The sequence below is a fragment of the Engraulis encrasicolus genome, chromosome 22 (genome assembly GCF_034702125.1).
Source record: "Engraulis encrasicolus isolate BLACKSEA-1 chromosome 22, IST_EnEncr_1.0, whole genome shotgun sequence".
Taxonomy (NCBI): domain Eukaryota; kingdom Metazoa; phylum Chordata; class Actinopteri; order Clupeiformes; family Engraulidae; genus Engraulis; species Engraulis encrasicolus.
Window position 1 is genome coordinate 41,768,215 of NC_085878.1, and position 17,848 is coordinate 41,786,062.

Here is a 17,848-nt window from a genome sequence, read left to right on the forward strand (position 1 = left end):
GCACAGCAGAGAGAGAGAGAGAGGGAGAGAGAGAGAGAGAGAGAGAGAGAGAGAAAGAGAGAGAGAGACTCTCCACTTACTGGAGAGAGAGAGAGAGAGAGAGAGAGAGAGAGAGAGAGAGAGAGAGAGAGAGAGAGAGACTCTACTTACTGGAGAGAGCCGCAGGTCAGAGCAAAAGAGTGTCTCCTATTTGGTGATGTCCCTTCTGATAATCCCTGCCCTTGTTTTTGCTTAGCAGTGAGTAACACTGGCCATGCTGGAGTTTTCATGGACTTAACTTTGTTTCTTTTTTTTTATTGTAGTGTTAGACAAGGAATGATTTGGGGGGGTTCAATCCTGACAGTTTACACTTTTTTCGGAAACAGAGTGGAGGGATATATGTGGTGCTAGTAAATGTAATCTTGTAAAGCTCCCGGTGCTTTTCTGCTGTCATGTTTTGCCGTGCGGCCATAAATATGGATGAGGGATGTTTTGGAGGTTTACCAGACAGCTGCAGTGCAGCTTGATGAAGTGCTGAAAAAAAATAAAATGTCATGCTCCTCAGTGCAGAGCTCACACAAGGATATTCTCTCCCTGTCCTCTTAATTTGAACTGTACAGATCAGAATCCTGCCTGTGTACAAGCACAGACACCATGCATGCACACACATCATGTGCGGACATACAGTCCATACCAGTTGTGCCTTTTTTCCACTGCCCGTTTTCTGGTAGGCCTAGTGGTTCGTATGTCTGCACATGATGCAGCGCGACTTTTGCTTTTCGATTTAGCTGTGTCGTGCCCAAGCAAAAAGCAAAAACTGGCGGCCGAGTCGCACTGTGTCGAGCTGTAGGCCTACCCGAAAACCGGCAGTGGAAAAGAGGCATTGGTGAACACACACACTCAAACTCTACACACGCACATGCACACACACACACACACACACACATTGTATTGTGAGAGGAATTGTTTTTTTTAATAGCCTACATATATTCCTGAATACCAGAATGAAGCATTCATGCACGCACGCATGCACATACACACACACACACACACACACACACACACACACACACACACACACACACACACACACACACACACACACACACACACACACACACACACACACACACACACACACACACTCTGACTACTTTTTTTCTTGTCTTCAACAGCTACTTTGAGCTGGAGAGCAGTGGTGTGCGAGAGGAGATCCGCTACCACTACCGCTTCAAGGGGAAGCCACGCTCCGAGTCCTTCCCCTACCGCCTGGCTGACGGGCAGTGGCACAAGATCGCCCTCTCCATCAGTGCATCCCACCTCTTGCTGCATGTGGACTGCAACAGGTAGGGAGATACAGTAAAGTAGCCACACCTGCCTTATCTAACATGAATGGGTGCAGATGTGTGTACTGTATGTATGGGTGTGTGTCTCAACAGGTATGTGATATACTGCACAAGCTAACATTCATTGGTTTAAACCAGGGATGGGCAACTGGAGGCCCGGGGGCCACTTGCGGCCCGCCTCCTCACTCAGTGCGGCCCGTAGATAAAACATTATATTAAAAAATAATAATAAAGAAAAAAAATCCCTACTGAATGAATCCAGTGTAATTATATTTCTAGCCGATACAGAACTATTCCCTCCAAAGAATATCGGCAATCAGTGAGCAACCAATTGCACCTCAAACTCTGCAAGTTAGTCAGATCTGTGGTCATATGTCCCTCCGATGGTGCAGATGGAAAAATATGGCCCTCTTTATCATGAAAGTTGCCCACCCCTGGTTTAAACAATGAGTGCGTTTATATGCAGTCCAGTATCCCGATTATGAGGCATATCCTGGTTATGATCATATTCGGGATAAGGTGTTTATATCAGCGCAGAGCGTTATATCCCAGTGTACATTGTTGATCGTTGTAGAATTCTCTTCAAATGCGTGTAGCCTGGATACCACCAACAGCGTTTTATTGGAAGCCCCTGTATTCGGGATAAGGTGTTAACATGCGTCAGTATCCCGACTTCTGACGGAATACTCCACCTAGTATATCCCGATTTCTCAGTATCCTGAAGAAGGGCTTATTCGGGATACTGAAGTCGGGAAAAGGTGTTTATATGCTCAAACGCTAATTCGGGATAATTAATATCCCGATCATATACGGGATACTGAACTGCAAGTAAGCGCACTCAATTATGTAGATCGCCCATTATGTACTGTAGTAGTGCCTCCTTCCCATTTAGATATTAATGAATGGCTGCAAATGACCTACTGCTTTGCTGAGGCATGGTTCAGAAAGATCAAGTGCAGATAGTGATTTATTGTAGTCCTGAGGAAGGATAGTAATGGAGGTCTTTTCTTCGCTGGTTCTTGTATGGTATATTTGCAGCAGCACTGCAGCTAATGGAGGTTTTGCTCCAATTATATCAACCTAATTTGTGTATTATTTTATTTTTTTCTTGTAAGATGATGAAAGCTTGCTGAAATGTCTGAAATGCAAGATTTGTTTTCCGTTGATTTGTTAGAGTGTGCACTGAATGTTCAGGGTTTCATTCCACACATATGCAGTTTGGTGTCTTTTGTTATTGGCACAGATCATGCAGCTTGTATGTCAGGTGTGTTAGAATTACATTCTAAAGCTTCACATGTTAGCTGAGGATTTTCTGAGAGTCATGGAAGATGGTTTTTGAGCGTGGCAACAATTGTCCTGCATATTCTACATGTGACCGAGGATACATGGTAGTGATAGTGATAGTGCTGGAATAGGCATAGCAATTTAAATGGATTTGGCATCATCAAGTAACCTCCACTCAAGCCAGTCCCCCTATTTCCCAAGGTTGCTTCAGCCTACCAATCAGCTATTATGTACCTCCCCTCACATGTTGTCTCTTCACCCCCATTCCTAGTAGTGTGTAGAGTCTGTGTGGAGGATTCCTGCATGTTGTGCTGTTGTTGTTGTTGTTGTTGATTAGCAGCCCAGAGTGTGGGCAACACAAAAGGGCATTTTGGGATTTGTGCCGCCTCGACTCCTCTGCTGCTATTGAGGAGCTGATTGGGTTGTGGTTGCAGCAGCCATAGTGATGGAAATGCAATAGCAACACAGCATATCACAATGCAGTGCAACAAAACGCAATTAATGTAACACAGCGCAATTAACGCAGTGCAACGCAACGCAACGCGACTCGACACTACGTGACGCAATGCGACGTCACGCAACACAACACAACACAACACAACACAACACAACACAACACAACACAACACAACACAACACAACACAACACAACACAGCACAGCACAGCACAACACAACACAACACAACACAACACAACACAACACAACACAACACAACACAACACAACACAGCACAACACAACACAACACAACACAACACAACACAACACAACACAACACAACACAACACAACACAACACAACACACCTGTATGGTGTTGATAATCCCTCCTGTCCCAATGGTAAGCCCCTGGCTGCCACCAACTCCTTTCAGGTGCAGTGACATAAGCCACTGTGCAAAGTGGTGTGATATTTGGAGTGTTTCTGTGTGTGTGCATGTGCATGCGTGTGTGTGCATGTGTGTGTGTGGGATTTGTCTTGCTGTGACTCAAGGAAAGCTGACAAGCCGAACGGAATTACCGTATGTCAGGAGGTGTGTGTGCGTGCGTGTGTGCGTGGGTGTGCGTGCGTGTGTGTATGTGTGCTAGTATGTGTGTGTGGGTGTGTGTGTATGTGTGTGCGTGTTTAGGATCATTTCCGATCGTCAAAGTGCAGATAACCCTCTAGACAGTTTTTGTGAACTGTGTCCTATCACGGTAGGTGTTGCTGAAAATACAGAGTGTTTGGTTTGAATTCTGATACATTCTAGCCCTCAGGATATTATATTCAACCCACAAAGTAAAGTGAACATTGTTTAGGTTCAGTGGGTATGCACTCTTGCAGCACCATTAAGATAAGAAAAGAAGCAGTGTTTCCACGTTGAGTGTTTAGCACGGAAAATGAATTTTAATCGTTTGTTAAACTTGTTTGTGATTGCAGTGAGTAAATAAGAAATCCATTAGAAGTTGTTCTCTATTTGCCGTGGTATCATATGCCAAGGAGGGTTTGCTCTCAAATGGGATATGCCAAGCATTTCACTATGCTCAGAGAAGCATATAAGGACAAATGTATAATTTGTTATCCCACTTTCTCAATGTCACATCCAGAAACGTGAGAATTGTAACAACATAGTGGAACTGGCAGTAAGAACAGGAATATTTGGTAACACTTTCTTTGATGGGGTCTACATAAGGTTGTCATGAAGCAAACAAAAGAATGACACGACACGTCAGGAACAATAATTACACCTCATTGTTATTAATGACTTTTGTCATAATGTGTCATTCAGTTTTCTGGGTGTCAAATTCACATTGTTTGGGTGTCATTTCAAAAACTGAATGACACATTGTTCTTGATTGGTCTTGATTGTCCTTTGTATGAGACTTAACACCCTTATGTAAACCATGCCAAAGAAAGTGTTACCGAATATTTTGACTTCCTTTCCTGACAACAAGACACCACAGTTTGCTGTGTATGGGGTTTGGTGGTGGGTTTTTTCTTTCATGTACAGTATGATCGATTAACTATTCATAATAAGTATACACATATTTTATCCCACAGACTAGATGACTTCTTATTCCAATCTAGCCAGTGGCGTTTCATAATGTCATAATTTGGACTAATTATAAACATTTATTTAAGAGCGTCATAATCCATCTGCCACAGATCTGGAGGCTCACAGTTTTCTTCCCCCTCAACGATTTTATGCTCTAGCAAAGCTACTTTAAGGATAGTCATCAAATCCTGCTCTTCACACACGTTCCCTCCTTTTCCTCTTCATATCTCTCTCTCTCCCTCTCTTTTCTTTTTTTCTCTCCTTCTCCATCTCCTGATTTTTTTATTTTAATTCAGAGCTCTAGATAGCACAGCCCTCATTGCTATTAGCCACCATCACTTCTCATATACGGATCCTCATCATCCTCCTTCTTTGAAGTTAGTAACAAATATGGAAAGTGAATATATTTTAGAGTGAACTTTGATTTTATTGCCAGAAAGACAAAAGGAGATTATTCTGTAAATCCTCTCTTGTCCCTGGTAGTTTCCCACAATGATACAAACCAGTGGTTCTCAAACTTTTTGTGTCAGGTACCACCTGAGAAAATATTGAGCTCTCCGAGTACCACCTTGACAACTACATTAGAATACCGCAGTAAAGGCCTTCCTTCACTTAATTTCTAATATGATGGGTGTTATTTCTGTTGACAGCACTGAGGATCACGAGCCTGAAATATGTAGTGCTGCACCATCAAGCATACAACAGGGTGATTATGACCGCATTAAATCAATCTAGTATAATTATGCATTTATGTGTTCAGATTCATGCAATTCAATATTACAAAATGTGGAATAAAGAGACATTTTCGGCTGCAACAAATTGATTTACCTTCAAATCAATGCACAAAAAAATTATTCCTCCAAGTACCACCAGAGACATGTCAAGTACCACTAGTGGTACATGTACCACAGTTTGAGCACCACTGATATAAACAATGAGGTGCCTGTGCTTTGGAAGTACCGGAAAATTCCAGCTTTTTAATATGGAATGTTTTCATGGTATGGCTATTAGTATTATACATATCGAAATCATGTGAACATCTACTACTCTATGCTGTTGGCCCTCTTGTCAACACCATCAAGTTTCATCCACTGTGGGATGTAATCTAGCCTAAGGTGACTTGTCTATTCACTTTTTCACTATTTGTTTACTGGGGTTTTGAAAGTAGTCTTCAAGTAAATAGATGTAAATGTATACTGAAATACAATTTTACAGTCTCACTGCTGGAAGAAGATGAGTTGCTCGAAGAGTTATCCTATCTTGGCAAAAACGACTGCATTAGCATCGCTGTCAGTAGCCTAATGCCCCCTCATTTAAAATATATCCATAGATGATAGTCTATGTATGAAACATTGTATTTTCAGAGTGAACGTGAACGTATCACAGTGAATGTTTAAAGCTACATGGTCATACCAATAATTCACAGTCATTCCCATTGCTAACTCTGATACACAAAAGGGAATAAAGTGATGACGAGCTGGTGAAGGCAGAATGGGTTGTGAAGCTGGCCATGGGACTGCAGTGCATTTAAGAAGCCATGTGCATGCATTAGGTTTTTAACTTCTGTGCATTGGAGTTTCCAATGAGAATGATAGGGGTACATTTCTATTCTGCGAAGTTGAGAGCCATCAGACAGATGCAGAGCACTATTTCATTAAGGTGCATGATGGGAGGGAGAACGTATGCTCAACTGGATCGCGCTAACAACAGTTACGTAGATTACAGTAACAGTTGATATGCGGTTGACATGTCTATTTGTAGTCATTCATGAAATTACAGAACAAATTGGATCCCTTATTCGTTCAATGCAGAACGCATGATTTCACTGCCAACTATGAGACGATTCGTTATTTCAAGGGACATGTGATCCAGCATTAGAATGAAGCGACTCCACTCCACCAGTGCATGCCCGAATGAAGGAAATTCCCATCGCTCAATTTGCCAAAATACTAACGGTAGGGACACATTGACGCGAATTTGGCCAAGCGAAGCGAACTTCGCCATTCCTATGAGGGAGGCGAAGGCAAGCGAACAGGTGCTAAGCAAAGCGAAGTTACTCAACCAAGTTTAATATCATACAAATGAGGAGTGAATTTCGCCTGGCGGTGGCATTTCAAAGGAAGAAAACTATATGTGGGTGGAAACTTTTTACAGTTTTGTGCTGAGAGATAATCGAGAGATAATAGATGGTTGTGAAAATATGAATTCTTTACATTAATTAACACATTCAATACCAGCCGTTTTTTGGAATTCAGCCGTAGACTCCCAACCAATTTCATAATTTTATGTCATTTTTTGAACACCCACCGAATATTTTGTCTTTAACCCACAGACACATGCCAGGGCTTGTTCGAAAGCCCAAGGACTCAGCTGTCTGTATATTTTTACGGTTTGTTTCTAGCTTGTTCCATTCCGAAGTTATTTCACTTTAAGCGCGCACTGGTTTAGGTAAAAATAGCGATTTTGAACATTCGAACTGAGATAAAGCCTTTTTTGTCACGGGTGCGCTCTGACTCTCCGAGTTTAAATTGCGGGTCTAAATGCATTTTCGCGGCCAAAGAACAACTCCAGTAGCTTCCAAGTAAACTATTTTGGTGCAAAAATCACCTGGTCAGGCAGTTCAGAGCATCTGAAATGCTAGCTGGCTAATGTCACTTGACTGGCAGTTTTCGTTCTGTAGATAAAAGTAGACGTGCCAAAGTACTCACCCAAAAGTAGGTTACTTCCTGCTGTGTTGCATGCTGTTTTTCATTACAACCTTCCATTTTACACCTATCCTGATGGCAGCAAAACTCCTAATCCTTCCATATGTTTAGGAATAGGCTAGCTAGCAAGGCAAGTGTGTTTTGATTCTCCAGCCCAGGAAGTATCTCGAGACATGACGTGACGTGATCAGGAAGTGGTTTGACTGGCTATAATAAAACTCAAATACTGTGTGTAATAAAATGCACAGATGATGAAAAATCCAGATCCTGACTTTGTAGGAGTTTTGACTTTGTAGGAGTTTTCATGATCTATGTCATTTCTGTTCATCAGATTATTACGAAAATCACACAGAATGTGCATTAGAATGTGTAGATTCAGAATCCAATAAAAAAATGTAAAAACGTAATTTTACGGTTTGGGAGCCAACGTTTGGGAGGCTAAACGTATTTTTACGTGACTTGGTAGTGAATGTGTTAACATGAATAATTTGTATTAATTATATTTACATGTGTGTGTGTGTGTGTGTGTGTGTGTGTGTGTGTGAGTGAGAGAGAGAGAGAGAGAGAGAGAGAGAGAGAGAGAGAGAGAGAAAGAGCGAGAGAGAGAGAGAGAGAGAGAGAGAGAGAGAGAGAGAGAGAGAGAGAGAGAGAGAGAGAGAGAGAGAGAGAGAGTGTGTGTGTGTGTTCGTGCGTCCATGCGTGTGTGTGTGCGTGTGCGCGTGCATGTGAACCTGAGCATTAATCTGCTTGTCTTCATGCTGCAGTGTGGTGCTCTGTACAAGAGTTTGAGGCTGTTGTCGGCTCCATAGAGAGAAAGTGAAGTCATCCATGCTGCTGAGGATGACACATGCAATAAAGGCTGCCAGGGCCTAAGCTTAAGATGCCTTTGTGGCACACACACACACACACACACACACACACACACACACACACACACACACACACACACACACACACACACACACACACACACACACACACACACACCCACACACACACACACACACACACACACGCGCGCGCGCGCGCACACCACTAGATCCTCCCCTTCCTCAAAGACTAATTTCTGCTCTGTCTCTGAGCCAAACATGCCGCCGTATAAAAGTTTGGGAGGATGAATAGGCTGGGGAGATTTCGGAGAGATGGTGTAAAAATGGCTGATGGTGTAAAAATGTCAGCAGTTATCTAACACTGCAAAAAGCATGATCTGCCATCATGACATTTTCTCCCAGGTGTCATGGTGTCTCTTCGAACAGTTTAAGTTATAAACAATTGACTTTTAGATTTAATTGTTAAGTATTCTCTCTCTATATTACTTATAATGTATAGCCTGTCCACTAACTCTCTACCTCTTTCCAGTGTACGTAAACCCTGTATGTGTGTGCTATTAGAGTACTTATAGTTTGGTGGTCTATTTCTTGCTAACATTAACCTTTATGAGGTATTTGTATTTGTAGGACTCATTTCCAGGTTGTTTTTTGCTTAAAAACAAAAACAAGAACTATTATGCTTTCACAGTGAGATTCACTGGCCTTGGCTAATTTTCTGTGAAGAACACTATTGAGTCCCCCTTGCTTACACCCCAGCACCAGAGATTCTTTAAGTAGGCCTATATAGAGATATGCCAACATAATAGGTTTCTATGGGCACCTAACGTGACCAGGTTCCGGTCTGCCTAAAGGGGCGTGTCATAATGCTCCTAGAATGAATAGAACAGTCCTTAGGTCTGCCTAAAGGGGGATTCCCCCCCCCTCCCCCTTGCGACAGTAGAACCCAGAAAGAATGGGCCAGCGGAACCTCTCTCTTATCTACTCTCTCTGCCAGCACATTTCTATTGTACAAGTGGTGTTCCCAGGTCTGGTGGACCCCGTTGCATTTGGGGGGCTTATACATTTCCTAAACTGTTGATACCTTTCTGATCAGATGTTGAGTAGGCAAGGCAGAGGGTGAAATATGTGGGAAAAGGGAGTGCAGATATTCTTGGGTCCTCCAGTTGTGTGTCAGTGAGTGTCGCAACTTTGCATGAGAAGAGCACTAGTGGCTCAATCTGAGATCTTGGATTGCGTTTACTCAGTTTCTTACTAGTCATCGTTCTCTCTGTGTATCTCTCACCCTCATAAACATACATGCACAGAAATTCACAAACAGGGTAAAGGGGAAATGAGCGTGAACAGGATCCAGGTCCAATGGATCCCTAACACCTCCTACTGTATGTATCAAAAACACCTTACAAGGGTTAACTCTGTATGCATGAGTGTTATTTTAGCTCTCATACAACTCTACATTTCATACTGTAGTTTAGTTTAGTTTAGTTTAGTTTATTTAGTTTAGTTCAACAGGGACCACGTGCAATACACATTGATTACAGAAGTAAAAAGATGGCTTGTGCCAGATTATAGCTATATAGCTAATTTCCATCTGCAGTCCCTGACTGTATCAGAGTCAAATTTGAGACACTCGCTCTATGAAGTGCATTTGGTTCTTCTTTTATCCAAGGGTTAAATTGCTGTAACACTACAAATGGACTGTGCGTGTGCGTGCATAGAAGGGACGGATTGCCTTTGAGATGGACCTCTGACTGTGCTGGCCAGCAGAGCAGAGCAGGGCAGGGCTTCAGGCGAGGGGAGGGGAGAGAAAGCCAAATGCCCCATTTAACCCAAATCTAACCCTAGGATTTGCCGGGTGTTTTATTTTATGGATGGCTATAGTGAGCTTGCTTTTGTTTTTGTGTAGGTTTTGTGTGGCCATAAACAGAGGAACATTAATAGAACACGAACCAGTGGCTCGGAATCTGGCTTCAGGAGAAGTGGAACTTCTTTTTCACTGCAATGATGTGTTCCCCTCAGGGCTCCTTTTAAGTGCACTCACAACAATTGTTTGTTGTGTTTTCCCAATTTTGTGTACTGTAACTGCGAGATGAGATGACTGTCAATGCCCGCTACTGTGCTGGGTGATATATACTATAGGCTACCGTATAATCTCCCTCTCTCGCCAATATAGCTTTATGAAACCCAGTAACTACTTAATAATGAGGCACAGGTTTGGACTTTACCAAACAATATCTGTGTCCTGCTTTGGAAATATTGACATAAAATGTACACAGCCTTATATAACACAGGAAAACAATGTTTTTGCTCACCATCTGCAAGAGAAGAGTGTGACTGTTAAAAGAAAAGGGGAAACCACCTATCTGCCTTTGCTTGTAGTTAATCCATCTATGATGTCCCAGTAGTTACAGTAATCCATTATCAACAGTGTTTTATGAGAAAATTGATTGAGAAATGAGAAAATAGAGAAAATGGAGAATTGATCTAGAAATGCAAATGAACTCCTCTGTCCCCTCCGGTCTTAGCAGCTCTGCATGTTCCGGCAAACAAAATACTGTAAGAGAGAGAGAGGGAAAACGAAGGAGGCAGAGAAGAGACAAGAAGATAAGAGAAGGCCCATGTGGCTGTGAGTCAGTCAGTCAGTCGGTCTCTGACTGTGTTGGTCTCTCTGTGCTGTCCTCCACTCTAGTGGGAAGGAGGCAAGTGGACCAGACAGCCTCACTTGAACTGTGAGACAGCACTCTGTACACACTGTACACAGTTCATACACATAAGAGGCTGCTTGAAATAATCAATGTGGCCACTTCGCTGATAGATGGCTGGGAGTTGGTGTGTGTGTGTGTATGTGTGTATGTGTGCGTGTTGTATATTGAAGTGTGTGACGGAGATGGTGATAGTGGATGGTGATAGTGGTGGCTAGGGGCTTCTTGTCTGAGAGTGTACACAGGCTCCCCAAATGATTTCCCATGTATGATTGCTTGCTCTCCAGGCCTCAGTCTCTAAGGTAATGAGGAATTATTGAGCTCTCGTGTCAGCTAATCCATCAAACTCAAATTTGTAATGCGCTTTTTATGCCATTATGCGATGCTTTATTTATTTTTATTTTGGGATGAGTATCCTCAGGTTGGCAATAAAAAACAGCAATTGTTATTTGTGGAACATGTTCCATTAATGGCTGCCGTCGCTTGGTGCTTTATTTATATTTATTTTTTGGATGAGAGTCCTCTTGATGGTAATAAAACAGATCAATTGTTATTTGTGGAAAATGCTGTCAGTGCGCTAAGAGCACAAGCACCAACGATAGTCAAATGTATTTACATAAGTAAGGGTTAACGTTCGGCGAGAAGGTCGCTACCGTGGAATAGCAGCACGACAGAGAGAATCTTTAGACCCCGACGCGGAGCGGAGGGGTCTTGTTCTCTCTGAAGTGCTGCTATTCCACAAAGCGACCGACTCGCCGAAAGTTAACCCGCTTATTATATGGATATACTTAAATGATTCACACATGCGGGGACATTTCTTTAGACCTATTTAATGTTAAGATTGTTGCTGCGCAAAACAAAACAGTGCCGTTGTGGAACATGCACCGCTAGGCAACAGCTAGGTAGGCTAGCCAGGACAACAGGTGTTGTCTATCACAGCAGCTGATTAGAGTGACAAAAGACCGGACCCCCTGCGGAGTGATATGAAACATTCGCTTTAGCCACTGACTTGTATACAAGCCAGTGGCTTTAGCAGTGAACGTCTTGTTGCCATTGACAGCGGTAGCCAGGACAACGGGTGCTGTCTATCACAGCAGCTGATTAGAGTCTTGTTGAAAAGTCGCTTTAGCAGTGAAAAGTCTTGTTGCCATTGACAGCGGTCTGTTATAGACCAACCCGTCCGTTATCGAAAAATAACAGACGTCCGAACGTTGGGGAGCCCCGTTGAAATGAATGGAGCATTCGACAGATGACGTCACAACCATATAATAATAATTGTTAACACCCCTTAGTCAGGATACAAAATGGCATACAATATTGATACCGGAAAACATGTTTACTGTCAGGTGTAATTAACTGTCTTTTTATTTGTCTGCCACTTGAAAGTCAATCCCTCAGCAACCTTGAGACAACGCAAGAGAAATAATTCCTGCAAATAGGATAAAAGCCTTATTTACAAAACTGAACCGATCACACAATGTCACTCTGCTTGCTGGTAAAACCACTGCATACAAGACCAACACAAAATGAATCCTGAAAAATTCCTACAGGTGGTTTACAAACAGCAGGCTTGCGCAAGAATGCTTCTTTCTGTGAGAAAGAAAAAAAAACCTTGAAGGACCACACTTTTCCTTCATACTTGATTCGATTGTAAGTTACTTTGGTTAAAAAGCGTCTACCAAATGAAATGTAATGTAATGTATTTCTGATTCCAACCTGCAACTCTCTGATCTTCAGTCCAACTGAAAAGAAAATAAAGGTCCGCAACACTGTTAAATGCTCCCAAACATTTAATGGCACGACGTTTCGGACTAACCGTCCTTCATCAAAGTGCACTTTGATGAAGGACGGTTAGTCCGAAACGTCGTGCCATTAAATGTTTGGGAGCATTTAACAGTGTTGCGGACCTTTATTTTCTTTTCAGTTATCTTACGTTCGGTCCAGCACCTGTGCCACTGATGTGCGCGCATTCTTTGACTCTCTGGATCTTCAGTCCAACTCCTTAACTATTTCACCACAGCTGTACACAAGTTTTCATGTTTTTTGGGTAACCACAAAATCCACAATTAGCAATGATTTTTTGAACATGGTTTGTGACTGGTAAAACCAAAATAAAGTATTTTTGTAGTTAATACACAGTGTGCAGACCGCTTCATCACACTAAACCATAGTCAGAAACCATGCTGAAAAAAACATGAAAACCATGAATAACCATGATCCATGGTTAGTTTTCATAGTCAGGAAGCATGTTTTTTATGGTTACCCAAAAAACCCCACAGATAATCCATAGTCATACTATGGTTGGTTGGAGTAACCATGACATACCATGGTAAAATCATGGTTACTACAGTAAAAATATGGTCGATTTTTATAAGGGTTTGGTTGGAGCAAACCCCACCCTATTGTCTAAGCATGGCGGCAGCATTATCCATTGTTCGCTGCATAGAGCTCAGAGCCAGAAGTGGTCCACTTCCCTAGCCGTGCACCGCTAACTGGGAGGGGCAGGCATCAAGGCACTAGTGGTACTGGACGCACATAATTAGGTGAAGAGGAGACTCATTACGGGATAATGGAGCATTAAATGAAATGAACGCTGTGAAGTGAAGACAGAACCTGTGTTGGCACACATCTCAGCACAGCACATCACAGCACATCACCGACACAGCACATGCTCTCCACTCCCCTCTTTGTCCCACTTCTTCTCTCTCTGTCTCTGCTTCCCTCTCTGCTCTCTTCCACTCCCATCTTGTGTCTAATCCTCGCTTCCGCTCCTCTCTCTCTTTCTCTCTCTCTCTCACTTCCTTTCTCTATCTCTGTATCTCCTTCCCTTTCTCTCATCCACTGCCTGGTGTGTCTCCTCTCCCTGTGCTTGTGTTCCTTCACTTGCTTTTCCACTCTCACTTTCTCTATCCCTTCTTCTCTCTCCCCACTTGATCCCCCCCCCTCTTCATTTTTTTCATCTTCCTTCTCTCATCTCACTCCCCTTCCACCCTCCGCCCACCATCTTTTATGACGACTCAATAAATGCCTCAATGCTCAGATAAGGAGCAAAGGAAGCTCGCTTCTCACAGCTCTGTTTTAAATAATACAGTGCAGGCGACTACAACATTGCCTTGTCTGCACTTCTTGTTTTGCACTTCGTGAGCTTTTGAATTGTTGAGTAAGAAGTGTTGTACTTCCTGGGATTAAAAGTTCATTCAAAGTCACAGCGTCAAGTCAACCAGAACTCCAACATTGCTTGCAAATGTAAAAATGATGTAATGGCCTACTACAGTGACTTCTCTGGTTTCCCTCCTGTAACATCAGACAGGAGCCGCAAAAAAAACATGAAAGGAACATCTTCAAATGCCAAAGAAAAGGCCAGTTGCTTTCACTCTTTTGAGTGAAAACCAATGTACCCTAGAGAACACTGGGCAGCCATGGACAGCCATGGACAGCCGTGGCCGCGTGGTCCGGGAGATGGTCTTTCAATCTGGAGTCTTTCAATCTCGGGGTTGTAGGTTCAAATCCCACCTGTCCTATCCCTTCACTTCCTTCCATGGCTGAAGTGCCATAACCCCACATTGCTCCAGGGACTGTAACTAATACCCTGAAAAATAACTGCAAGGCGCTTTGGACAAAATTAATGTAGTGTAATGCTGCATACATCATGTAATTGTAATGTAAGGTAACACTGGATGCAGTCTTCCTCATGTAGAAGGGATTGCTGTAACAACATTATCTTGCTGATATACGTATGGAATAGCAGCCGACGAGGTGTCCCGATATCAAGGGAAATAATGGACGAGGCGGAGCGTTCTAAACAGCCCGACGGCGCAGCCGAAGGGCTGTTCGCTTCGCCAAGTCCATTTTCCCTTGATATCGGGACACCTCGAAGGCCGCTATTCCGCTTATCACCCGGTTACCAGCATTTAAGTATTCATTTATTAATATGTTGATCTAAGGCTTTGTGAGAAAGTAGATTCACCAACTGCGCTTGGTAGGCCTACGTTGCTATGGCCAACACTTCCTAATCTAGTGAGACGCGCCTCTATCAGAGGCATGTAAAGACTCGCGCAGAATGTTGGGGTGACTTGACAACCAAATGCGATAGAATTGACGACTGTGTTTTTGACTTGACAACCAGATGCGATAGAATTAGTAACGGGGTCTTGAGTAGACAATCAGATACGATAGAACTAACGACGCGGTCTTGACTGGACAACCAGATGCGATAGAACTAGTAACGGCACTTCGCCAGAAAGTTAGAAAAGAAGCAACTTGGACGCCCACACGCCCGCATGACATCATAGGTGTCCTGCTACCGGGGAATAAAGGACACCTGCTCAGCCAATCAGAAGACGTTCCGTCTGCTCACTGGGTGATAATGTATGAGTACAAAACACTTAGCAGACACTAAAGAGACTTGCCGTTTTTTATACAGAGAATTGATTGTGTGGGGTTAGGTGCCTTGCTCATTGCACATCAGCCATTCGTGCAGGAGACCACCCATGTCTCCTGGGTTCAGGATTCAAACCTGTCACCATGTTTTTCCAAGGCCAACTTAATATATAAACTTTATTACAGGCTCAGGGCCCACATTGGACACATTACAATACACACATCAAAAATACAATAAAATACACATGCATACAATAAAAAAGGGAAGCTAGTGAAGGCACTCATACCAAATAGCTGTGCATTTGTGTGAGCTCTTCGTAATACTAAATGTGCTCTTCTGCATTACAAATGCTCGTTTCTAATGTATCTCAGCTAGTACACCACGTTGCTAATACTGTATAAAAACATCAAAGGCATGGCAGACTCTGCAGACGCAGGAAAATGCTGACAAAAAACATACACAGCTATTCAATACTGTGGGTTGCTTTAGGTGAAGGGGTTTTGCTTATTTTGCTTACTTCACACACACACACACACACACACACACACACACACACACACACACACACACACACACACACACACACACACACACACACACACACACACACACACACACACACACACACACACATGTAGAGAGAGAGAGAGAGAGAAAGAGAGAGAAAGAGAGAGAGAGAGAATGGTGGGGGTTGAAGATGGGGAGTTGCAGCAGTGCGTTTTATTTACAGCAGAGTAGTGGTTCAGATCATTTGTGATGTAAACTGGCTCTCGAGCAAGAGCAATTACTGTAGCCTATTGCTGAAGAGCTCTGAACTGCACTTCCCTAAACCTTGAAACACCCGTCAGCGGATGTTTTTTTTTTCACCTGGCCTGTTGGGCTCATGCATCATGCATTCATGCACTCTCACTCACACTCTCGACCAGCAAATTAGGTGTGGCCCAGAGGCCTCGTGATCAATAGGGGAGACTCAGCAGAACAAGTAAAACCGGATAAACGACCCTGGACCGCAGATAAAACGTTGCCACAAATTTGTCCCATGACAAATGCCCCAGGCCCCCGTCACGGTGCTTAATAAAGGAGAACTTAAAATGTCAATGGCTCGTAAATTGAAATCCCTTTTCTGCAACTGATTTTCTCTTTGCTGGGACTGTATGGAGGGATGGGATGGGATGGTAAGAGATGGGAAGCGGGGCGGCTCCAAAGCCTTTGATGCTTCCTGTGATTTATTGACGGGCCAAAGCAAGTCGGCCAACCAGACGTAGGGATTTACAAGCTTAGCAAACAGCATGCTGCAATTATTCCCATTAACAGAACAACTTGAAGTACATGGACTAATACATTAAAAACATGTATATCACACATTAAATTAACAACATTAAATAATTAATCAGATATGATTTGCTTTCATGTTCGCCCCTAGAAATTTGAGGATTGTCTTTATTTAAAAATGGATGGAATTTATTCCGTTTTTAAAAGTGTTAATTTGTGAATATACCTTTGTAGGCTGATCTTCAGTAGACTTATATCCAAAACACTGATCAATCATTCATATTAAAACTTTGACTTGCAATATATTTTTAATAATGGATAGTCAGTTCTGAGCATTCAAACATCTGAAAACATAACCTGATAAAAAAGGTCCACATCTCTCATGGCTGGACTAGTATGTGTAGAGTGATGTGATAGCCATCCTTGGACTCCCAGGAGGCTAGCCAGCAAGCCTCTGTAGCCATAAGCACTTCACAGGCTTCATCATTGCTGGAAGCCTTAAGGCTATGTTCTACAGACTGTATCCCACAGTACATGCTCGAATGCGGAGGCCCATTGTTTAATCAGATTTGACGCTCGCAGGACTCAATCTGTCAGCCTGGTGGAAGACAAGGTGGTTAGAGCAGGTTGCATTTAGCACATTCAGATGTTGGATGTGGGCAAGATCGCTGGGACTTATCTTATACTGGTCTATTATTTTTTCTGTTTTGTAAATCGGTGTGTGAATTATGCTGTTGTCTCCTCATTTGACAGGATAATGTGATTTTGTCTCCTCTAAATAGATGAGGAAGCGACACTATCTGTACACCGGAAAAGCAAGAGAACTATTTCACGAAATATGAATGTCAGGAAAGTCAGAAAGTCATTTTTCTTGAGACAAACATGTCTTCAGTTTGAATGTTATCAAGTCATTTTTAAAAAAAATATTTGGAGGCAGTGCCTTCCTGAGTACATTCTGGATTATCTTTGTAGCTCTGCACTGCTGGCATTTTTTCTGGCATTTGTTTTGATACTCTTCCTTTGTAATAAAAAAAACAGGGCTATCTTCCACACACCGCACTCTTCCGTCTCTTCGGTGCGTCTCTGAAGTAATCAAGTAGTTAGGAAATGGATCGCACTCATTTTTTTCTTTCTTATTCTATTTCTTTTTATTCAAACATTGCAGGGACTGACATATGTTTCGGCTGCAAGAGCCTTCCTCAAAAGAATAAGAATGAAGAAAAAACTGAGTGCGATCCATTTCCTAACTACTTAATAAAAAAAACAGAGACAGAAGTAACATGTTTCATGGCAAAAGAAAACAAGCTGGCCCAGAAAGC

At 42.6% G+C, this 17,848-nt stretch overlaps 1 protein-coding gene across 1 annotated transcript in view; it reads left to right on the forward strand.

The window, feature by feature from the left end:
* The window catches only part of LOC134439183 (protein kinase C-binding protein NELL1-like), a 289,261-nt gene that overhangs the window by 71,102 nt on the left and 200,311 nt on the right, over positions 1–17,848 (forward strand). The window contains exon 4 of the mRNA XM_063189062.1: positions 1,155–1,325. Coding sequence (XP_063045132.1) covers positions 1,155–1,325 — 171 coding nt within the window. The remainder of the gene's footprint in view (positions 1–1,154; positions 1,326–17,848) is intronic.